This window comes from Momordica charantia, assembly GCF_013281855.1.
Source record: "Momordica charantia cultivar OHB3-1 chromosome 4 unlocalized genomic scaffold, Mcharantia_2.0 BLBB01000004.1, whole genome shotgun sequence".
In the NCBI taxonomy this organism is placed as follows: Eukaryota; Viridiplantae; Streptophyta; class Magnoliopsida; order Cucurbitales; family Cucurbitaceae; genus Momordica; species Momordica charantia.
Window position 1 is genome coordinate 12,977,916 of NW_028275162.1, and position 24,786 is coordinate 13,002,701.

Genomic DNA, 24,786 nt, shown 5'->3' on the forward strand with positions numbered 1-24,786 from the left:
CCCTTCATTCTTTGTAAGGCCTTGTTTACTTTAAAAAGATGAGAGTCAGTAAGGTGATAATCAAAATTTTTCATTTGATTGTTTTACTAAATTGAATGAATTGAATTAATTTGTGAAACTCATCTCAAACTTGTGAATGATTCTCACAGAGTGTAATCTTTTTCATCTTCTACAACTTCATTAATCTCATTCCTATGTTTTATTCTATGGGCTTCACACCTTTATAATAAATTAATAATTACCTTTCAACTTTTACTCTTTCTTTGGTGTACACTTTTAACTTTTTAATTAATTGTTCTACACTTTTATTATTTTTTTGTTTAATTATGCTACTAATGTAATTATTATTAAATACTAAAACAATCCATGGTAAAAATATTTTATATTAATAATGATTGTTCTAATAAAAAAAATATTTTAATTACTCTAATTTTATTTTTGTTAATATTAAATAAATGGTTGTAATAAAAAATATTTACTATCAATAAAATAAAATAAAATCATTATTGTTTTAATCGAAATATATACATGTGTCTATATAAAACACACAGAAGGATTTTCTGCCAGAATGTTAGAATTTGTGTCTCTTCGTGGGCTTCTAGTCGGAAAGTCTTTTGTTATTGTAATTAAAAAAAGTATATTAGCATTATAATGTATTTGTAATTAGCTAAAAGTAAAAAATGGGCAAGGGAAATTATTTATTACGTTTCTAATTCTTATTTTGATTTTAGACAATTTTAGTAAACAACATCAAATGATTTCTGATTTCGATTCCATAAAATTTATAATACACATTAAAAGAAAATATATTCTGATTTTGATTGATTCTCAATCCGAATCCTTGGAAGTAAACAAACCCGAAATGATTATCAATGAGACCGTAGGTTTCAAAACCAAGAAACTAAAGACAAATGATTATGGAAATAGATATAACTTAATATAACAAGAGAAATTGGTGGTGTCAAATACCCTACAAAATACGTTAACTATTGACCTTTGATTTTTTCGACATGTCACTAGTAATTCAAATAAAAGGAAAGATGTGTAAAGAACATGTGTGAAGACGACACCAGTTCAGACGAATTTCGAACTAGGCACCTATTATACCAAACTTGATTAAATGACCCGGACACGTGGCGATTCAACTGATTTCTCCCAATTATGCGTGCAGTTACCTACTTTTACGGATTGAAAACCGTAAAATCAAATGGGAAATTTCCCTTATACCAACGGTTACTTTTGGTCTTCTATAAATACCCATAGTGTGGGAGTGTAAGGGTATGCAAAACTTATTCTTTATTTGATATTTGTTTCTCTAAGTACACGATATACTGACAAAACCTTTTGGAGTGTTCTTGAAGATCTATTGTGACTATCCGAATATTTTTCGGTACGAACAATTGGCGTCATCTGTGGGGACAAGAAGTTGCCGATTTTGTGACTAAAATAACACCAAATCAAGTGACAGTTGATTTCAAGCAGCAGTGGACTTTGTATGTTGATGGGTCATCTAATGAAAAAGGTTGTGGAGCTGGAATTCTTTTATAGTCTCCAGAAGGAACACGGTTCCAATATGAAGCTTTGTTGGCTGGACTCCGGATGGCTCAAGGTATGGGCACAGCTTGCTTATTGATCCTTAGTGATTCCCAACTCATAGTTAACCAAATCACCGAGGAATCTCAAGCAAAAAATGAAAATATGGCTAAATATCTGCGAAAGGCCCAGGAAAATTTGGCAAAATTTAGAGACTGAGATTAGACAGATACCTCATTCAGAAAATTTGAACGCTGACGTTTTAGCAAGGTTGGCTTCCGCTTTTGAAACTGACCTAGCTCGTACTGTTCTGATTGAGGTGCTAGGCACACCTTTAATAAATGAAGAAGAACATATGAAGTCATCGTGCAAGCTCGTTGTTGGATGGATCCAATAGTCAAATTTCTCCAAGGAATACAATCAAAAGACAAAAGTGAAATAAAGAAGCTAAGGAGACAAGCCGCTCATTATCTACTCCTAGATGGGATGTATATAAGCGGGGGTATTCCTTGCCACTATTGAACTGTTTAACCCCGGATGAAGCAGAGTATGTACTCCACGGAGTACATGAAGGAATTTACGGAAGTCATACTGGGGCTCGAACTCTAATGTCAAAAATAATTCGACAAGGTTACTATTGGTCGAGCGTAAGCAAAGATACGAAAAAGTATGTGCAAAACTGTGATAAGTGTCAAAGGTATGCAGATATAATTAGGCAACCACCAGAGAACTTAACACCTATCTCGAGTCCTTGGCCATTCGGGCAATGGAGAATTGACTTAATTGGTCCACTCCCGACTAGAAAGGGACAAACAAAATTTGCCATTGTCGTCGTTGATCATTTCACTAAATGGGCTGAAGCTGAACTTCTTGCAACTATAACGGAGGCTAAAGTAAAGAATTTTGTCTAGCGTAATATCATTTGCTGGTTCGGAATACCATATGCAATAATAACGGACAGTGGGAAGCAGTTGGACAATGAAAAATTTAACAATTTTTGTGCTGAGCTTGGAATCAAACATGTTACTTCATCACCTGCTCATCCACAAGCTAATGGGCAGGTCGAAGCAATAAATAAAATTCTAAAAAGAGGACTAAAAATGAAGTTAGAATAATTAAAAGGAAATTGGGTGGATGAACTCCTAGGTGTCCTGTGGTTCTATCGAACCACACCAAGGGGCTCCACAAATCAGACCCCATATGCACTGGCATTCAGTTCAAAAACAGTTATTCAGGTCGAAATTGGATTGCCATCAGAACGAACCAAGCGGTAGTTCGACGAAAAGCAGAACTCAGAAGCGCTATGTTTGAACTTGGATTTACTCGAGGAACAAATAAATGTTTTGCAATTACGAAACGTTAGTATCAGAATTGGATGAAAAAATATTATAATGCAAGAGTAAAGCATCGACGCTTCAAACCAGGAGACATGGTGCTTAAAAAAAGTACTTCAAAAAACTAGGGCTTTAGAGCCTAATTGGATTGGCTCGTATAGGGTTAAAAAAGTTGTCCGAACTGGAACATACAAATTGATGGATTTGAACGGAAAGCAACTTGCGCATCCCTGGAATGTCGAGCATTTAAAAATGTATTATCAATAATATATGTAATTCGATCAATACTTTTCAAATATTGCTCAAATTAGGGGCTATCATATGTCTTCTGTCTTCTGTTGTTATACTGTTATGTACTCATAATATTGTTGTTAATCAGTGATATATTATACAAGGGTATATAACTTATTCGTGTTATTATTCATTTTCGTACGTGGTTATATGCGGCTTGCTAAAAGGCAGAAACTCGACAATAGACAGAGAAATCGGTGCGTGCAAAAATAGTACAAAATTTATAGCCCCCAACAAAAAAAATCCTTTTTTCTTTCCGAATTGAGTACCGAAATACTACATCAAGATAACAAAAAAAGGGGAGAGGGATATTGTCAGTTGTAGCCCTGGCCTCACCGCTTCTCCATGGTCAATCGCCTCTCCAGAAAGGCGATTATCCTTTTCCTCGCACGTCTATCTTCCTCCATGGTGTGTTTCTCTTCCTCCCAGTGTTCCTTCCCCTCCTTCAACAATTGACATTCAAACTCGAACTTCAAGGCCTGGATGGTCGTTCCTGAAGTTCGCTTTCGAGGTTGGCGACTTCCCTCTCAAGTTTGGTAATTTTCCTTTCGGCCCTTCGCAGTTCGAAGCGTGAGGGAGGCGCGACGTATCGTCGCCGTCAACTGGAGGAAGGTTCCTCAGCAATCGGGGAGGGAACCAGGGGGTTTGGAGGAACAGAGGTGGGGAAGACGAAGAAGAAGAAGAGTATCTTGAATGATCGGAAGAGATCTCCATGAAAGAGACAAGAGGATCGTTCACCTCCACAGATGTTTTCTCTAAACGATGAAAAGAGGAAGTGAAGATTTAATGAAAATGTAAGAGAGGCGAAAACATTTAAATTGACTAACTTGGTTATCGAAGCATCAATTGAAATGAAATGGCTGAACATGTATACATGCGTCAAATCAAAATGATGAGAGAGAGTAGTAAATCAGATTTTAAATTTAATTTGATTTGAAGGAAAAGGTGTCGTCATTTATGGGCGATTACATTTCGAATATATGATAAAAATCTACGAAAAGGTTGTGGGTCGGAATTGACTAGGTCGGTAGACTCAACAACTTCATTAGTCTCGCTTATCACTGAATCAGTAGGCGTGAGATTAATTCTTTTGGCTTCGGCCTAAGATTGAAGTTTGTCATTTCTCACCACAGAAGGAGCGTGCTCTATAACAACTTGACAAAGTTCAACAATTTGATCTATTAATTTCTTCATGGCGCCCTCCCTGTCTTGATCAAACATGGAGTCCAGCTGGTCAGAATCGACTTCTTGAGCCAAGCTCTTCAGCCATTGAACCGCATAATTAAACCGCTAAATCCCTCTCAAGTTCCTTAAAATCTAGAAATTGAGACATGATTGTAAAGTAGATTGAAGTCACCCAGTTGAGCTTCAGCATTGGCAAGTCTGGATTCAGCATCTGCTAGCTTGGATACTGACTTGGCAACCATCTTCTCAGATTCACGAAATTTGGACTCAATTTCGGCCATACTTGATTCAGATTGTCCGAGCTTAGATCTAGCCAGACTCAATTTGTCTGAACTTAGTTTTGACTTCGCCTAGTTCGGACTCAACTTGAGATCTCTTGTTAGTCTCAAGTTTCAAAAAGCTGTCTGATAAGGTCTTCAGTTCGGCAAGGTCGTTCTTCAACTGTTCATTTAAGGATTTGAACATGGCGACCTTAGCTTTCATCTCAGAACTTTCAGACAGCAAGCAGAGATTTTCTTCTTCCAACTTAGTTTGTTCTACTTTATATTTATTATTTTCGATGATGCATTTCTCCAATGCCACGAGCACTGCAAGAGATTCTTGCTTCAGCTTAACTAGTATCTCCTGCTCCTTCTTGAGCTTTCCAAAAGCAAGTTGTACTCTACTAATTGAGCAGAGCATGCTTCAGCTTGTTTGGTAGCTTTTGCGAGATTGATTCTGTTCTTTCTCCCAACAGTATCGCGCTGAGAAAGTTCAATCCCAATGGAAGCCATTTCGCGACACAAAAGAGCCAAATCCTGAAAGCGACACAACGTTAAAAGAATTAAATAAGAAAAATAAGAGCAGGGATTTGCAATGTGTGTGGCAGCATCCATGAAGAGCTCGTTGGATGATTAAGGGTTGATACTATGAGCATGTTTCTCTAGATCTTTGGAGAAGTAGGGGCAAAGCTTGTCCGTGAGAGATAGGATGTCTTCCCCGCACACGTTCGACAGAAAGGGAGGAAAATCAGGTGAAAAATTAGGAGGAGAGCTAGAGACTTCGAAGGAGGTCTCCTTGGCGCTCGAGGGGCCAATAGAAAAGTCACGTTAAATTTGTCAGCCAAGGTGAGTGGGACTGGACCTCGTCGAGGTCTTGAAGAGATATCCTAGGACTGTCCCCTAAGGTATCAAATTCAAACTCCATCCCTCTGGGGGATGGAAGGTTAACATCGTGAATAATAGGGGGAGGTGAATAATAGGGGGAGGAGGGGTTTCCACACAAGCATCTGGAAGTTCTCCAGGAAAGGGATTTTAAAAAATTGGAGCGGTATGAATGTCTTCATTGCGCAATCTTTTCCTCAGGAATTGAGCCCCGTCATCTTCACTCTGATCAGAGTATTCAGTGGAAGTAACTAGGTTATCTACATCGAAAGCATGAACGTTTGTGCTCCTTGTGTCGTTTTCAACAGAAGAAGCTAACTTCCTCTTAGCCACTTTCTTCGGATCGAAAGAGCTCGGTAGTGGAGGTCGCTCCTATTTGGACTTCGGTGGCCTAGTCTCAACTGTAGGTTGGGGCTGTGGGGCGTCATTATCCTTGTTGGCGTCTCTCTGGTTGTTTTCAGGCTGCAAAGAACTCACAGGCCTTGTACCTTTCTCAACCGAACTAGTCATTCCACCTCCAAGGGGAACGTCGCGGTGGCGACTACTTTGAATCTGGAAGATCGAGGATTCATTTCTTCTACATTCCAGATAAAAGTTTGTCAACGGATCGACTTTTCTAGGACAAATCAAGTAAAAAAGAGGAAGGAGAAAATTTAACCTTCGATAAGTTCGGCAGCAAGACCGCAACTTCTCAGGTTTTGTTGGTCAGGAGGTCGGGACTGTAACGATCTCTGACTGACAGAACTGCACAGCCAACCAAAACCGATCTGGTTTCTTTAGTCAATTCTGGTGGAGGGTCGATTAAAGCTACAAAATTCAAAATAATGCAATTAGTACAATGAGCATGTAATCACTTCGGAGAAGAAGATGAGATTTAAGAGCTTACTCATCCTAGCAAACTCCATGGGAACTTCATAATAAGGAGCCCCCTTGCTGGTGGTCATTAACTAGTTACCCGAGACATAAAACCATCTATGTTTCTAATTCTTTATGGAGGTGGGACCAATGACAATCGAAGAAAAACTCTTCTCTATTACTGGTCCATTGACTAACTTCGCGACACCAGGAAAACAACTTAAGTAAAATCGACCAGAGGCCTTTGAAGATTTATTTATGGTGTGGTCGGCTAGCATTTGTTCAACAGATAAAATGCAGGTTCTGTCCTCACAGAATCTCCACCACAGATACCAAAACCCCATTAAAGTACCCAAACCGTTGGGTGTTAACTGGGCAGAAGCCAAATTGACAGCATTAAGGAAAAATTGAACAAAAGGATGTAAGGGCAACCTAATCCCGTATTCGAACATTTGGGGGTAAAAACTAACGCAGTCTAATGGCGGTTTATTGATTGTTTCACCTGCTACAGGAATTCTCAATTCAACATCATTAGTAATTGAGTAGTTATACCTAAGGATTCCTAGTAACTCCTTAGCGTAGTTCAAATGCGAATAGTCGGAGCACTCACCATTGTTTTCAGGCGATTCATTCGGCTTACGCCGACAGGAATTTCTACTTTTGACTGGTGGGTTATCTAGAGGTGCTTGAGAAGACGAAGGCCATGGGAACTAGTGTCAAACGACTTGGTCCTAGCCATCTATTGAACAGAAATGCAGAAAGAAGTAAAGGAGATTGAATTTGGGTATGAGAGTTACCTAGTGCAGAGTAGACAAAGGAGACGACCAACTTCTCTGATTCGTAGTAATTGGGGGAGAGATTCCTTGCCCTAAGCATTCTATATGATTGCTAAGAAATGAGAACTTAGTGAAAATGCACACTGGCGAAGTATAAATACCTGATGGAAGAAAGCACCAGTTTGAAAGAATGGGGGAAAATAAGTTCAAGTTTTTAGCGATGCAAGACAAATTGGTCGCTACTTAAAGAATTTCAAATTAAACTCCTCGAATTTTCTTGAAGTAGGGGCTATTGATCAACTTTTGATTTTTCCGACACGTCACTAGTGATTCAAATAAAAGGAAAGATGTGTGAAGACGACACCAGTTCGAACGAATGTCGAATTGGGCACCTATTATACCGAACTTGATTAAATGACCCAGACACGTGGCGATTCAACTAATTTCTCCCAACTATACGTGCGGTTACCTGCTTTTACAGGTTGAAAACCATAAATTCAAATGGGAAACTTCCCTTATACCAATGGTTACTTTTGGTCTTCTATAAATAACCATAGTGTGGGAGTGTGGGGTATGTAAAACTTATTCTTTATTTGATATTTGTTTCTCTAAGCACACGATATACTGACAAAACCTTCGGAGTGCTAACTCCTTTTTGCAAGTTTTATTATCTTGAAATGTTCTCGAAGATTTATTGTGACTATCAGAATATTTTTCAGTACAAACAACTATACAATATCAAATAATATCAAATAATTTTGACTATGTATCACAATCACAATTTAATTTGTTATACCTTCTATTAGCCCTAAATTCAATCTTGAAGAATGCCAACATCTGTTCTCCCTAAAACTAAGAAGTCTAGGTTGGTTGATTTTTTGACCCAAGTTATAAGACATTTGCATCACTAGAACCCTCAAACCCATTTCTTATGTCACTACAAAAGAAACAAAAACAAAAGTAATTAAAGATTTAATATATCAACGTCGGTAAAGGTATTGCTGTCATAATTTTACAGAAATGCCGATAGAAAGACGTTTCATGGTTATTCGAAAAACGAATAGACCTTTATATCAACATTGAACCCTTCAATGTATTTTGAAGGGAGAGGAAATGTAAGTGCAATAATAAGTAAAGAAAGAGAGAGAGAAAGAGAGAGAGTAGAGAAGCAAACACAATGAGCAGGTTTGCATTATACAAGGCAAGGGAAGGGACAAGGCAAATTGAGTCACCAACTTCCTTCCCCATTGGTTTTAACATATTACTTAAAATAATAATCGTTAATGAATCCCTAAAGGAAAGAGGAGATTAAAAAGCTGAATCAAATCTTTCCTTGCTTAAAAATACATTCGAAAGTAAACTCTTAGTTCTGGAACCATCACATTTCTGTATGCAATGGATTTGACAGCCCCACTAAAAACCCTGCCATCAACAAACACCATTGCATTCTTTTCTTTTGCCTATGATTAGACACACCCCCCCTCACTGTATTCCATTCAGTTGAAATGTTTGGTTTTCAAGTCATATTCACACTCACCGGCTTCCCCCGCCCCATGGCGAACCCTCTTGTCCCATCTGGCATGCGAGGCCCCGGTGGTGGCGGCTGCTGCTTTGCCTGCTCGATGCTAGTAGAACTACTTGAAGGTGGAGTTCCCACATGGTTATTATGATGGTACTGCGATCGACCACGTCCTTTACTGCGTACCCTGCTTCGGACCCTTCTCTGCCCACCAGCATCCTTTTCATTTCCCTGCTCCTCTCGCTGCAACAAAGTAGCAGTAAAAAGAATGAAATTGTTTTTTCAGAATACAACAAAGTGAATATAATATGCCTCTATTTCTCGAGAAGTAAAGTGTCGATTGTAAGTCATTTTCTTTGGTAGGAGGGGGGTAAATCAAAAGTTGGACAAGAACGAGTATAGCAACAAAGCATAACTTTTCATTTTTTTCCCCATACGAATCTGGATCTACCAACATTAGCAAACTGGAGTAACTTCTTTTCATTTGCTGCACCCTTCTGTATAAAAACTTCGGTTAACTTTGATTATTAGTTGGCATGATTTTCTACTTCCACCATTGAGCAATTATAAATTTCAGTTATTTGGAGGAAAGTAACAGCTGCACTTTTTTTGGAGGCTTAGCAGAGCAGAAAATGGCGCAGTTTTAAATTGATAGAAATTGGGAATATTGCTTCTGTCAGTGCACCTATCTCGGTCTTTTCGTAACTATCCTCTTATTTTTATTTTGGCTTGGTGTGTTCAGGCCACCTACTACACATGGTTCTTCACTACTAAACCAAACCCTTCCAAATCACATAACTACTGTGTGACATTGAGTCAAGTATTAGCCAATCCTACGACATTTCTTAGAGATTGACCTCTACTTGGCAGTTGCATATTTGAGTTGAGTGCCCCATTCAGATATAGGGTCACATTTTAAGTCATACCGTGACCAGCCTACTTGACTCAGGTAGAGTAGTTTTGCTCGAGTAGACCTTATCCCCATTAGCAAGCTGCTCTTCAGCTAGAAAGCTATTTTCATCAGCTCCAGTCCATCTCGAGCTCTTCCTTCAGAGTCTTCTTTACCACAACTCCTCAATTCATGAAGGTCTCCTACTTACGTCAAAGTGCCAAAGACTTTGAGGCGAAGAAAAGTAAGTTCAAGCTTAGGAGCAAAAGAAAAAGGTGTCAAGAAGAAATAAGGAAGAAAAAGGAAGGTTGATAAGTCTTTCTTCGGATAAGGACCACCCTGAGGAAAAACATCACTTGGATATGTTCAAAAGAACCTTCTCAAATTAATTGTAAAATATAGAAAGAATACAAATTCTCCATGCCCTTCGACCAAAACACTACTAACCAATGGACTGCTTCCTACTCTTGCAGTCTTGCCTCCCAGTAACAGATGACTATTCTATCTGTTCTTACAAAATGGGCCCCAACCTGTACAGACTTGGACACATCAAGCATTCCTTTTATTTGCTGTATAACTAACTCAACTAATAAGGCCTACTACCTTTGCCTTGGCATATGTATACCGAATTGGAGGCCGCTTCCAAGTAGCTTCTTCAACTGATTGTCCTTCCCACATAAGCAACAACCCCCAAGTTATTGCAAGTAGATCGTGATTCACATCTTGACATTCTAACATAAAGGTAGGGAAGTAGGGTGGAGGTAATTGTCATGAGCCAACTTTAGCCGAGAGACATGAATCGCTTAATGGATTTATGTTGTGGGGGTAACTCGTGTATGTAAGCAACAACTTTCCTCGCTCAAAGAAAAGACATGGCCCATAAAATCTGGGGGCAAGTTTCCCATACTTCTTGTAGCCATTTAACAAAACTTTTTTTTTTTTTGGGGATAAGAAACTTCATGAAAACCATCATTGCTTACCATACTTTATCTGTGCTTACCATCATTCACTTTCGTTATCTATTGAGCACGAATGAGCAATTTGAGATCATCCAACATGGTCTCACAGTCACGTAGATACTAATCCACAGTAGCCCTTGGAGATGAGACTAAAGTATAACTTCACAGAGGTGGTGGAGGTCTTCTGTACAACCACTACAGTGTAGTGTACGGCTTCCCAAGGTTTCCTTGAGCTTTATCGTACCTCAATAAGTGATCCCCACTACAGAACTAAGAAACAAAGAAACTACTTCTTGGTCCCATTCTTGTTTAACCTCTCTATACAGTTGGAATTTCATTTAGCGAAGGTAAGGAAGGAAGAGAGTATGCTTTTGTGAATTGAGGTAGGTTTGAGAGAGAAGGTGGAGCTATAATCCTCCGAGTTTGTAATCTCTTTGTTGATAAATTATCCCGAGTTCTATCATCTTCTCCCAACAATTCTTCCACCACCATATCTTTATCAGTTTCTTTCTTTTTCTTTTCTTTATTTATTTTTTTTTTCTGTAAACTGAGCCATAATAGCCCCACCCCATTAATCCCCAAGGAAACTCACCTACCCCGAGGTCAGCTCTGATAGTTCCCCTAATCTCGAGCACCTCTAGTACCTATTGTTTGAACTTAAGACCTTTGAGGTGTTTGCAGATTCCAAGTGCTTACCAACAAGTCCACCTAGAGACACCATATCTTTCTTGGTTGACACTACAAGTAGCCTTGGAAAGCTTGACTTGAGTAGTAGCTCTCCTCAGTCAAATCTCCGAGATAATGGCTTTCACTCCATTATGATTAGACTATAATAAATGTAATCTAGGAGACAAAGGACCGATACATCAGATATTGCTCTTGGAGTCATTTGAGAATACCCAATCAATTTTTCTATTGTAAACTAGCTTCATTCGCTCAGCCATAAATGCTTGGAGTTACTTTGTCCACTGTTTCGTTAAAGAATCTTCCCAACCTTGGTTACCAAAGTCTCCATTCTCCTTCTCAAGTTCCCGTTCCTGCTTCCATTATCATTGTATGGAGCCAAGTAATTTTTTTTTTAGATAAGAAACTTGCTTGTATTAAGCTGACAAAAAAGGAACAACCTAATGGCTCGGGTAGAGGGAACCCCACCCAAGGAGCTACAACAATGCTTTCCAATTGTTCATGACCATGGAAAGGTTGTAGTTACAAAAGCATTTCCTATAATTAATGCACCACCATGAAGTAGTATACTGTACGTTCCTACAAAAAATGTTAAAAGAAGAAAACTTATCCTTAAAAACGCAGGAATTTCTTTGGTGCCAAAGGAGGGCTCTTGAAGCGCAATTCCACAAAAACTTAGCCTTCCTAGGGAGTATTATACATTGTTATGAGCCAAGTAACTTAATTCCTGATCTATCTTTCCAAATGCAATATGTATTATACATTTCACGACATTAGGAAGATTGACACAATGTATATAGGCAAGCAAGAGAGCACCAATTGCGTAAGAGAAAAGTCCACCTCCCTTTGAAGTAGAAATTCTTCTATTTTCCAAATCATCTCGATTACCTTTTCTCCACTGTCCAAAACTGAGTGTCCTAGCTTATCTCCCAATGACATTCTTAGTGTGGATAAAGGCAATTGACAAGCCATACAACTTATCATGGTTACCACCACACAAATCTGATCTAGCGCCAGGGCACAGGATTATTCCACAAATGGTTGATTTCTCCAAATTTTGTTTGAACAAAATGGGTTGTTCATGTAGCTCTGACCGTCTACAGAGAATGTGTAGACTAGGATGGTACCATCTAAAAACTGAAGGTGGGGTACAAGGATATTACATCCTTACCCTTCCAATCAGACCTCTAGCTACTCCCAAAATTAATCAACCTAACTTAACATCTCCAACAATAATGAACCAAAAGGAGAGGCTATTATCCTGGCCTCAATCAATGTTTTAGAAGGCTAAGGACAGCCTGGAGGCTTTTGTTTTTTTGAACAAGCGAGATGTAAGCTTCAATACCGTATGGAGGCATAAGCTTCAATTTAAATAAAAAAGGCATTAATAAAAATCATGAAAAATAATCAGATATTACTAAACATAAAGATTACATACAGGTACAAAAGAATTTGTTCCTATCAGTTGTCTTTTTCTTAAACAAAGAATCTACGAAGTCATTCAAAATTTTCTCTTCAATGCCTATTTTTTGTCCTCAATATTAGTGTAATAATGGACTAGATTAAAACACAACCCATGGTGTATTACCATTCCTAACATACAAGAACTTACATATTTTAAGAGCAAGCAACAAATTAATATTACTATTCTAACTATTACATCAGGCGTAAAGGCTCCAAGTCTCATGGATGGAGCCGTAAGCCTCCTATGATCCAAAGATGGTGTTAAGTTTCAAGCTAAAAATTTGAGCCTCACCAAAGTGAGCCTCAGGCCAGAAGCCTCAAAATTGTTTTGGAACATAGGCCTCAATTCCTATGTTGCTGCCACCTTGTTCTCTAGGCCATATGTAAACGGATTTATCAAATCTAGTACTGCCATACTTTTAACTCTGACAGTATAAATAAAGACTTTTCACCAAAAGCTACGTATTCCTAACAATATAGAAGTTGTCCTCTCTCATCTCTAGGTTATTTGTCCTTGCTTAGTTTTTGAAAATTCGAAGGTTTCTTTTCAAGTTATTTAGTTTCTAACCCTTTTGAATCATGGATTTAAGCAGATGTTGTGTTGAAAACAAGTTTTTCTTAGGTCTCTTGAAAAACATGGTTTCTTCTCTGTCAAATCTATGACCCAAAATTCTTGTGGAAATTGTGAAGGCATCAGCAGGCTTTTTGTTAACATGATTGAGCAAGCTAAAATAAGGGTGAAAGTTTTTGTGTGGATTTTCGCTCTAAGCACCCACGACAGAATTCAAGATAGGTTTCCCAACTGGGCATTGTCTCGTGGTTGGTGCGTGAAGAGTCAGCACCTCCTTTTTCATGCCCATTTGCTTTCATGTGCTGGAGTGCTCACCTCAATCTTTTCAAGCTTTCATGGGCTTTCCCCAATTAGGCACAGATGGTTTGCTTCAGCCCTTACATGTGACATTTTTTGTTGGCCAAGCTATCTTGTGGTACATCACTATGGTGGCTCTTCTTTTGAAGATTTCGGATGAGGAATGGGAAGATTTTCCAAGGGAAAAACACACCTATAGATGTCTTTTGGGATACTCTTAAATACCATGCTTCTTCTTCGTGCGCCCTTAACAAAGAGTTCTGAAATTACGGTTTTCCTTAGATTTATGCCAACCGGGAGTCCATTTGTAATCCCCTTGGCTTTACCAGGGATATCTCATCTCATTCTTTTTTATATCCTCTTTTATTAATATAAGTTTTGTTTTATATAAAAATAAAAATAAAAAGTAAAAGAAAAGATTTCCTACAACCGGTTGTCGTTGAATTTGGAAAAAAAAATAGAGGTAAACGTCACTTTCATATCTCTCTTAGGAAGCAACTCAATTTGTTTGAAGAAGCTATTGTTGATTTGAGAAGGCTCATTTTTCGGACAAGGGTGAATTTGATATTTTTTGTCTCTTGAAGAAGCATAATCAACATGGTTGAAGTCTTGAATGTATTATGGTTTCCATTTTCAAAATGAGAGGCAGCATTGTTGTCCCAGGTGGAATCAACAAAAGAGGTTGGTTAGTCTTCTGGAAATAGTAAAAGACACTATAATGAGAATGAATCTATTTTTTCCCTTGTTCAAAGGGAATTTCTTCCATCATTGGCGATGAGCACAACTCTTCGGAAGATTCAAAGGACTTTTTAGATATTATTAATGACCTCTAATGTTTTTGAGAATGCAACAGATTTTTTTTCAGTTAGGGGTTCTGTTTTCAAAGTTCTTTGTGGTGAGGTCGTTGGTGTGGTTTCTCTTGTTAGAATCTTCATGGTCCTCTCTTCCAGATTTTTGTCCTATAGTGGCTTTGGTTCTGTTTTTGGTTTGATAGGGCCTTAGCTTTAGTGGCCCTTTGGTCTTTGCGGTTTCTTATGGGGTAGTTTCTCCCACGGGCTCTTTGAACTACAATAATTTATTTTGGGTTTTGTAATTTTTGTTAGCTTGTTATTTGGAGTTTGTATCCTTGAACTTTTTTCCCTTTTTTTTCATTATCAATGAAAAGACTGTTTCTTATTTAAAAAAAAATAATATAGAAGCTGTCAATTTTCTTTTTCGATTTGCCATCTGGTTTAATCATCCACATTTATCTCTTTCTTGGAAGCCACTAGATAAAAATAGTGAAAGTTTTTATATCCATGGTCGGAAGACCTTTTTTAATCCTAAGCCTGCCACCTTACTGACTCTCCCCTTTGGATCAACTACTATCCATTTTGAACAATTTGACTCTTCAGAATTATCTTTTGGTTCCCTCAACGCACTTTGAGCTGACTCCTATCACCCTTAGGGCAACTTATCTTTTAAGATTTTTCCTTCCTTTCCAAAACATTTTCCTTTTCTTCTCTTTCTATCTTGACTACGTACATATTCTCTTTTTATCATTCCTAATATCTTGATTGCATGGTAATATTTGCTCCTTCTCTTCACCCTTTCCACTTCCATTAAAACATATTCTAGATTTGAAAAAAGAGAACAATAATTTTAGAGCTTCTAGGAATCTAAAGAAGCTTAGAAGTTCTGTTGTACTTGTTCCTGCGGAGGAGCATCAGCTTGATCAGAAAGATAGTCTACATGCTTCTCATTACGCAGTTGATCAGAGGTATCATCATCTTTGCAGTTCATCTCCCCGTTATTTCCCTTCTTCACACGAACTGGAGCAGATTTTGACTGTAAACAATAATGAAATTTTGATTAAAACACATACAAAAAAAAAGGAAAGAAAGAATGAACAAAGCTTCATGATTTAGATTCAGAATTAGTATAAACATTTGGATACATACAGCAGTAAATGCTTAAAAATGTAAATAAAGCACCTTGCCAAAGCGTATAAACTTGTTTGGTGCTACTTTTTAAGTTTGAATAAGAGAGAATATAAATACCCCCATGGCAAACCAATCAGACACAGGAAATGCAGTACATAGTATCTTAAACCATGTAACAGAAGGCAAATCAAATACATGACATGTTACATGAAAAAAATTAGACTAATCTTAGATTATGTACCGTGCACGTAAGCATCAAACGAACCCTAAGTGCATTTCTCCAATTCCCTTCATCATTTAATTCTGCAACCTGTAAATTTAAGGAACTTCTTTTTCATCTGAATTCCATTTACAAAAGTAAAATGAACTCTATTGTAACGTTATTGAATAAAAAGCACTTACAGCCTTCTCAGCCAGCTCAACTGATTCATATTCCACAAATGCATGCAACTGAACCAGAAAGTGTTGACAGTTAAGTTATTCCCTTCTATAAAGAATAAGAAATATTGTTGCAAAGAAATCAAAGAATCTTCCAAGATAAGGAGCGTCCCCCACATCTCTTATTTGATTCCATAGTTTTCTTGGTGATATCTTGGTGTAAATGCTCCCCTACATTTCATCACTATAGTTTCGCCTCTCTCTTATCTAGGAGAGTTTTTTTGTAGCCCAATTTGGGCCCCTTTTGTTGTCATATTTCATATATCAATGAAATAGTTTCTTGTTCTAAAAAAAAAAAGAATAAGAAATATTGTAGTGGATTCAAAATCTCAGATAGTGATATTCAGTAGTAGTTTGAAGGGTTGTTTAAGGCTAAAAAGTTTTTCTACTCACGAACCAGAACTATTTTCCATTTGTAGAGACTAAGGTTGGAGAGAATCCAATGTAATGTATTCTCATTATTAAAGTCTATATATATAGACAAATATACAAGGTTGACCTAATCCTATAAGGAGAAGGTAAATGACAAATTAATATTAATACAAGAATATAAAATATACTAATCTATAGACTCTAACACTCCCCCTCTCCCCCTCAAGTTGGTGCATATATGTTAATCATGCCCCACTTGTTAGACAAATAATCTATTTGTGGTCCATTCAACTTGTGTTCTGTGATTTTTGATATCATTGGGATCACCTCAGAAGTTACGATTGATTTCTTCTCAGCCATAACAAACAAACGAACTTATTTGAACAAAACGACAGAACCAGACCAAACCAAATCTGAAGGAGAAAAGAGAATCGAACCAAACCAATTGAACAGAGCCAAATGAACCAAACCAATTGAATTGAAACAAACGAACCGAACCAAAACCGGTATAAATCAACCAAACCGAACCGGAATGTGACGAACCAGACCGAACTGAACTTGAACCGGATGAACCAAACCACTTGAAACCAAACCGGTTGAACTGGACTGCTTGAACCGGATCAGGTGTTTTCTTAAACCAGAAACCCTAAGTGCTACCCCACAACAACCAGAGGGGCGAAGGCAATGGGCGGTGACGGAAGCGCACGGCGACTAGCGGCGACGAAGGTGCAAAGGACGGCGAGACGAAACCCATGAATAGCAATTGGAAAACAGCAGCGGCGGCGATGGTCGATGGCGGCAGCGTTGGTAGTAGTGAGTTGAGTTGGATAGCAATAAACAAAGGGACAAAACCCTAATGGGCACAAAACCCTAATGGACATCAAAACCCTAATGGGCATCAAAACCCTAATGGGCACAAACCCCTAATGGGCACCAAAACCCTAATGGGCACCAAACCCTAATGGGCAAGAAACCTAGAGCTCTGATACCAAGTAGAGACTAAGGTTGGAGAGAATCCAATGTAATGTATTCTCATTATTAAAGTCTATATATATATAGACAAATATACAAGGTTGACCTAATCCTATAAGGAGAAGGTAAATGACAAATTAATATTAATACAAGAATATAAAATATACTAATCTATATACTCTAACACCATTCATAAGCCCTAGCTCTAGGATGTTCACTTGTGGTGTTCCAATATCGCCTCTTCCATAGAGCACAAAGTGGGATCATGGCCAAGCTCTCTTTCTTTTTTATGAGAAACTGAACTTTTTACTGAGAAAAAATGAAAAAAGAACGAATTGAGAATAGTTGTATTTATTGTACAGCTATAACTTCATTGTACACCTCCTTCGAATGATTCACGGTTCTTCGCACTCCTATGGAAAAACTACGCACCCTTTCAAGGAGGAAAAGCAAACTCTATGGCTTAACATCATTAGAGCTTTCTTGTGGAAGTTCACCCATCCGACAAGTTTCCAAGATTCACTAGTCCGACAGGGTCCACATACGGATATGGCCTTTTGATTGCACCAACAGCTATACCGTTCTACTTATGCTATCCATGTTCCAGGGCTAAGTCACATAAATGATCCCCATTCCCCATAACCAACTGCTCTACAATAAGATAGGGAGGGACTAATACCCAACGTGTTAAATTATATTATCTTTTATTTTTCTATTGCATTTAGATTTTAATAGATTGCGGTTTCCTTGTCTAAAAGATAAGTGTTTTCTTATCCTATTAGACAAAGGTTTCTTTTCCTTTTTTAATTGTTTTCTATAGTTGTTACTTATACCCTTGTATCAACATTTGAAAATATAAGAAATAATTACTTTTTCCTTATCAATTAACACAAAGACATTCAATTTTTTTGTTGGCACTTAAGCCATGAAAGAATTAGTACACCAGATGTCATCCAGCAAAGGCTCCCTCTTGTGCACACTCGCCAAATTGGCATGCCATACGAAGGAATCAGAATCTCAAGGGCATTGATTCACGTAGGGTGACAATGCCTATAAATTTTGGGTCTCATCCTATCATCATTTGAGTACTGCTCTGCCATCCATTATGGGAGTCTTCCTCCCTGATTTTTTGATGGGCAACCCTTCTAGAAAGGAAAAGGAGATCCTATAGCTACAGCTTATAAGAGCCTGTCCTGGATCTTCGTGGATTGAAAGAACAATTGGATTTTCAACAATATAACTCTCCCTTTTCGTAGATCTTATGAATATGTTCAGCTTTATATGGGTGTAAATGATTTTTTTCTCCTTTTACAAATTATAGCTTATTTAATCTCTTGGCTAAGTGGAAAGCTTTTATGCAATTTCCATTATCTTTTGGATGCTTTTTCCCGCTCTCTTTTGTATATTTCATCAGATCAAGGAAATATCTATTTCTTAAAAAAATGTAGGGGGACAATTAGGATTTTTGGGGACGAAAAAGAAACACGACAACTAAATTCTATTGGCAAGGCATGAACAAGAACATGAAGGATGCGGAGAAAGTGCAATATGCCAACAGAAAAAGACAATTCCACTTATCTCAACTCAGAACAGGCATAGGATCAAGTGTTGTGATTCAACCCCTCCCACCCAGTCAATTGGCAAAAATGATTAATGGGGATTTCTATTTAAATGGAAGGACCTTCCTAATTTCAAAGCATCAGGGGAACCACTAGACAATTCAACATTAGTTTCCAGATTTCTACCTTATGAACAAGGCATCTTTTGATCTCGGGATAATGTTAAGGTGGCCGTCTGTTGTAAAAGCATTTCCAAGAAACAGTAACAAGAGGTATACCACCCCTGGGAGATGGCGTAAGGTAGGTGTACATTTATAATAAGAAATAAGATTGATTTTGTCATTCATGTACCATCGGTGACTTATGGGGAAAAGAGAGACATGAACCCTCTCGAATTGGCTAACCATGTATTTTTAACTGTTTGATTACCTTGCCTGTAACTATCCTTTTGAACTGATATCAATGAAGATACCTCAGATTATTTTTTATAAAATCCAGGGTTAGATTCGAAAGGGAAGGCAGAATCCCCAAAATCAAATAAGGGAAAAAATTGTCCCTGTCCAAAACTTTGAATCCATTTCAAACAGGTGTTCCCCACCTCATTTGGAACAGGTCCTTGTAGAGATTTTGGTCAATCCCTCCAACAAAAATTTTAAAGAAATCATATATTGTCCCTACAATGCTAGAGGTTAATGGAGGAGAAAGATTGCACCAAACGGCCAAATCCCCCATGCTGCAGAAAATAGGAATACCTTGTTACTGTAATGCATTCCATCAGCTTTTGCTGATTTAGATGTTGAAGAAGCTCCACTATCAGAGATTTGAGGTTGACAAGTTCGAATATTCTTAACACTGCCAAATTGTAAAGCAGCATGGTAATTCAATATTACTTTGCAAGTTGCTGAAGAACATGCGATGAAATTATGCAACACTCGTACCTCCCAACAGCAGAAAAAATCTTCATGAGGTTTTGGTGGCAATGATCCTCAGGTAAGTTCTCCGCAATTACTATGCGAGACTGACAATGGGCAAGTAAAACAAGAGACATAACATGCAAATATTGAAAGCATTGGTTTGTTTGTTTGTAAGTCAATGATATCTTATTGACACAAGGATGGAATCATCTCACATGTTGTAAAGCAAAACAGGGCCAATCCACAAGATTTCCAAAATTAAAATTTATAAAAATTGTTTAAATAAAAAACTTTTTTTTTAAAAAAAAAAAAGATACCCTACTTGCAGCTCCTCCATATCTGATTCAGAAAGAGGTAGTTTACGTCTAACTTTCTTTCCATCTTCACTAACCATCTGCAGAATATTGAACCAAAAAACAAGGAGGGAACAAAACAAGAAAGAGAATGAGGATAATTCAAGGAGAGCAAAAATAAGGATGTTAAGAAAATGATATACTCACAAGCTTAGAAGATTTCCGCAAAATATTGGCTAGCTGTGAGTGACTACTAATGAGAGCCTTAATCTTCTTGAATGATGCAACAACCGATATAGGCACTGAATAAAAATGGACCTTACTCAGGGAAAGTATTTAAGAGAGAATGGAGTCCAGTTAACTAATTCTAAGAGGTCATTCTAAATCAACATTAAGTCAGTGAATTTTACCAAAGCAATCCACCTGTGGTGGAAAGAGCAGGAGATCCACACATTAAAGAAATCTGAAATTCAAATAAGATGCCAAGAGAGGATCTTACCACATCCATCGGGATCTTTATTGATGAACCTCATCAAATGATCAGTAGTTGCCAAGTTTAAATCACTGAAATAATATTCCACCTAAAAACCATGATTTTGTAAAGAATTCAATGAGACGATTAAGGTTAAATGAAAAGGAAGTACGTATAGAAACAATATCCAATAAAAGTAGAAATTAAAAAACATAGTAGAAATACGCACAAATCAACCATTCAACTTTTTTATTAATAACCACTCGAAGAGTTCTGGCAGACTTATATTCCTTTCAATTAATTTCACAGGTTACTCATAGTCATAGAAATTAATATCCTAGATTGCTAGTCACTGACATTTAAAGTTGGATTGATTTCTCCTTTAAAAATATTGGATGGGGATGTTTCACCAGGTTAGACAAGTTTTGAGTCCCAGATTTTGGCTTCTGGACTCATTAAGTGGAGTTTGAAAAGATGTGGCTCTCTCATCCCTCCTTTAAGTCCTCCTTCCCTTCTACAGTCACAAGTAAATGGGACTTGTGAAGGTTTCAGGTTTATGAGAAACACAAATCTCAGAAGACTCCCTTAAAAGGAGGACTTGCACCCGCCCAAGGCTGCAGAAGGAATAAGTCTTATTGAGTTGCTTGTCAAGGAGTGTGGGGAAATTATGAGTGGGGAGGCTAAGATTGAGGAAGGTGTGTTTGTGTTATCCTTCTTTTCAGCTCTTTTACGCCCTTCTATGCCCCTTCTGTCCTTGGACCTCTCATGGAGGTTTTGGATTGGAGACCTATTTCAGGGATAGGGAAGTGTTAAAGTTCCCTTCACATTGGAAAAAATTAAGAAAGTAGTGTACGGGTTTGACGATTACAAATTCCCTGACGATTTTATGATGGCTTCCTACTAGGATAATTGGGATGTTATCAAAGATGACCTTTGGAACGTTTTTTCGTGAGATTCATGAGAGGGGGTGATAGATGCTTCAATGAATGAAACCTATGTATAGCTTATTCCAAAAAAAAAGATAAAAGTTGATGGGTCAAGGATTTTAGGTTCATCAGTCTAATCACAAGTTTATATCTGGCAAGTTTTGCATGGGAAAGATAAAACCCTAAATTGAATTCAGAGGCACTCTTTGCTCTTTCTCGAGCCTCACTAGTGTGTGTTGCACAAAGTCGTATCGAAGGACCTCTGAAGTCTGAACCTTGATCATTTTCTTTGGGGTGCCAATTCACCCAATCCATTTTTCATATGGGCCCATTTTTTGAAGAGTTTTGGGGTTTCTTTGGTGCAGAAAAGGGCTTGTAGTTCTATGTTCAAGGAGGTCCTTTGCATCCTCCCTTTAGGGATAAAGGAAGGTTTATCTAGCAGCAGGCCTGTTTCTTCACAATTTTGTGTGGAATTTGGCTTGAGAATAATGACAACTTTTAAAGGGTGAGAAATCTAGGGAGGATGGGTGGGAGTTGATTAGATTCAATACTTCTTTAATCTTTATCAGCTTCAGTTTTGAAAGTTTTTAATAATTATCAGTGAGGAGCGATTCTTTTGGATGGGAGACCTTTCTGATAGGTCAAGGCTGTTCTTTTTTTTTTAATGCCCTTTTACATTCTTTCATACCTCTCAATGAACGCTTGGTTTCTTCTGATAGGTCAAGACAATTTCTTTTTTTGATAAGTAAATAAATACAATTTCAAAATAGGAGAACAAGTGGTCTAGGGTTTCATTCTCTTTCTTGCAAAGAATTTGCAAGCACTAGTTTGTAGAAATTTGAATATTTGGACGATATCTTTGCAATCTATTATTTGGGCTGGCCCCTCCCCAACAAACCGACGAAATGAAAAATTGACCCTTTTAGGTCAATATGAGCTCCAAATCTGTTAGCATAACGTCCGTGTAAATTGGGTAGTAGATTTTATGGAGTCTCATGGAGACTTAAATCTTCAATTATCTTAGATTTCTTTAATGTCCACCTAGTACCATTTGTGCAAATACAACCATAAAGATCTTCAATCTCACGTCAAAATCCATTAATGTCATGGTATGAAGGAGGTCCAAACAATCCAAAACATAGAAAAAGGAACCCCATCATCAAAGGAGATTCTAGCCAACACCAAAAATGTCCTTTTAGTTTTAGTGGCCTTTAACCTCCCCACATGAGCACAGTTCCATCTAAAGCACAATAAGATTCAAGAAACACCTAACCAATTCCTTCAAGCTAGACACAAACTTAACTTCTCCGGTGTAAGCCAATTCCATCTATTTAACCATTCATCTACAATATTTATGCAGCAGGAAAAAGAGAGTCCAGGACAGAATTCCCGGCCAGTTGAACACCCTTCCTGAGTAACCAAGAATTCTAGCTAACTTAATGGGAGTAAAGAAGTAACAGAATTGGCAGGCTCAAAAAACATTATTGCACCTTGAGTATCTGTGCTTCAAAAAAAAACTAACCCAAGCAACCTAAACATAGAGATTTGACAAAAGGTAACAAAATTCACAAAAAGATAACAAAATTATGACTTAAAGCGAAGAATTAAACATACAGGATCCAGGGATAAATATATATAACAAAAAAAGGTGACCTGATTCAAGAGCTTTTGGGAGACTTCCTCAGTGAGTTTACTTCTAGATGGAGCAGCATAATCGGACTCAACCTGAGGCTTCTGAGGTTGTTGCACAACTGCGTCTGGCTCATGAAACCCACCGTTATCGGCATAATACTGAGGGTTATGAGGGTGATAAAGCACAGGAACATGATGGGAATGATGGTGGTGGCGGTGATGGGGATGATAATGATGATTCTGAATAGAAACCACACGAGTGGGTACGGGCACAGGACTCTGAATGGGAACATGGAAGGGAGAACCCGGCGGATGCGGAGGATAAACATGCAGCACACCAGGCGGCGGCGGAGGAGAAGGGATCAGAATCCTGGGCGATTGCTTCTGCGGAGGAGGCGGTGGCCCGGGGGCCGACTGCTGCGGTTGTAGATCGGGACGAGGAGAGGGTCGAGTAGGCACAAACTCAGGAGCCTGCGCGTTGAGACGACTGAGAGAAGAGTTCCGAGACAGAGATGGATCCGATTGCGATGGCGCAGAAGAAGAAGGGGAAGAAGACGAAGACGAAGACGAAGAAGAAGAAGAAGAAGAAGAAGAATCTGGAGCAGTAGGGGTTGAATCTTGTGCCATCGGAGGGAACGAAAGCGACGGATACGGAGTTCTCTGAACTGAAAATCTACAGATCGAGTTGGAGAGGAACAGAGAGTGTCCTCTGCCTCTGACAGGAGGAGGAGGAAGAAGAAAAACAAAAATTAAAATTAAAATTTGTAAAAACTAAAAATTAAAATTAAAAAAAAAACACCAAAAAAAAGGAATAAAAAAGGAAAATAGAGCCCAGTGGGGGCGAAGAAGGCAACTGCGGGAGAAGATTTCTCGATTGAAAACAATCACTTCACTACTATTTATACTACTTTACTTTTTCTTCCTATCCTTCGTTTCTCTTTCTCAAATACATAAAGAAATTAATTATGTAAATTCTCAACTTTCCTTTTTATTCTACTGACGTTTTTAGTATTGTTTTACTATATTTTAGAAGTAAAGTTTAATAATTTAATATTTAAATAAAATTCCGACACAAGTATTCTCTTACATTGTTTAAAATATTATGGCTAAAAAAAATCTTATGAGGGATTAACCTTAGACTTAAAGAAGTAAGATATGTTAGAATTATGTTCATCTTGACATATAATAATAAATCAAATACAATCTAAAGTACACCATTTTTTTTTCTTAGTTCAACAATTGCACTAAGAAATTGAACCATTAACTTATACACTCATCTATATTCATGTTAGCTAGTTTACATATACAATTGTCTTGAATATTGAAATACATTGATTAAATTACAAGTTCAATGCCTGATCTTTTAGGTTTGTGTTTAATAAGTCCCTAAATTTTTTTTTTATTTTGTGTCTAATAGATTCCTAAATTTAAAAGTGTTTAATATGTCTCTATATTTTCAATTATGAATCTAATAGGCATTTAGCCTATTATGCTTCTTTTTTTTTTTAATAATGGATTTATTAGAAATAAAATTTAATTTTATGTTTAATAGAATAATGAACTTTCAATTTTGTGTTTAATAGGTCCGTGAATAAAGAAAACAAGTAAAGTATAAATCAATTTTAGATTTTTTTTATTAATTATAATTTTTAATTTAAAATTAAAATAAATTTTAGAACTTTAAATGTTATAATTTAAACCTGAAATAATTTAATTTTTTTCATTTATTATGTATAAATATTTTTTTGGTCAAATACCCATGATAAATATATAGAAATATATTAAAG

The 24,786-nt window shown here is 37.5% G+C and overlaps 1 protein-coding gene across 1 annotated transcript; it reads right to left on the bottom strand.

Annotated features, from left to right (window-relative positions):
- Positions 1–8,277: 8,277 nt before the first annotated feature.
- On the bottom strand, positions 8,278–23,865 carry LARP6B (RNA-binding protein). The gene is made up of 10 exons (XM_022301779.2): positions 23,021–23,865; positions 20,469–20,550; positions 20,177–20,271; positions 19,999–20,070; positions 19,701–19,780; positions 19,515–19,614; positions 15,824–15,871; positions 15,663–15,731; positions 15,186–15,326; positions 8,278–8,878 (listed from the first exon to the last, which is right to left on the bottom strand). The coding sequence occupies exons 1-10, from the start codon at positions 23,624–23,626 to the stop codon at positions 8,633–8,635; spliced, it is 1,539 nt and encodes a 512-aa protein (XP_022157471.1). The 5' UTR covers positions 23,627–23,865; the 3' UTR covers positions 8,278–8,632.
- Between the last annotated feature and the right edge of the window lie 921 nt (positions 23,866–24,786).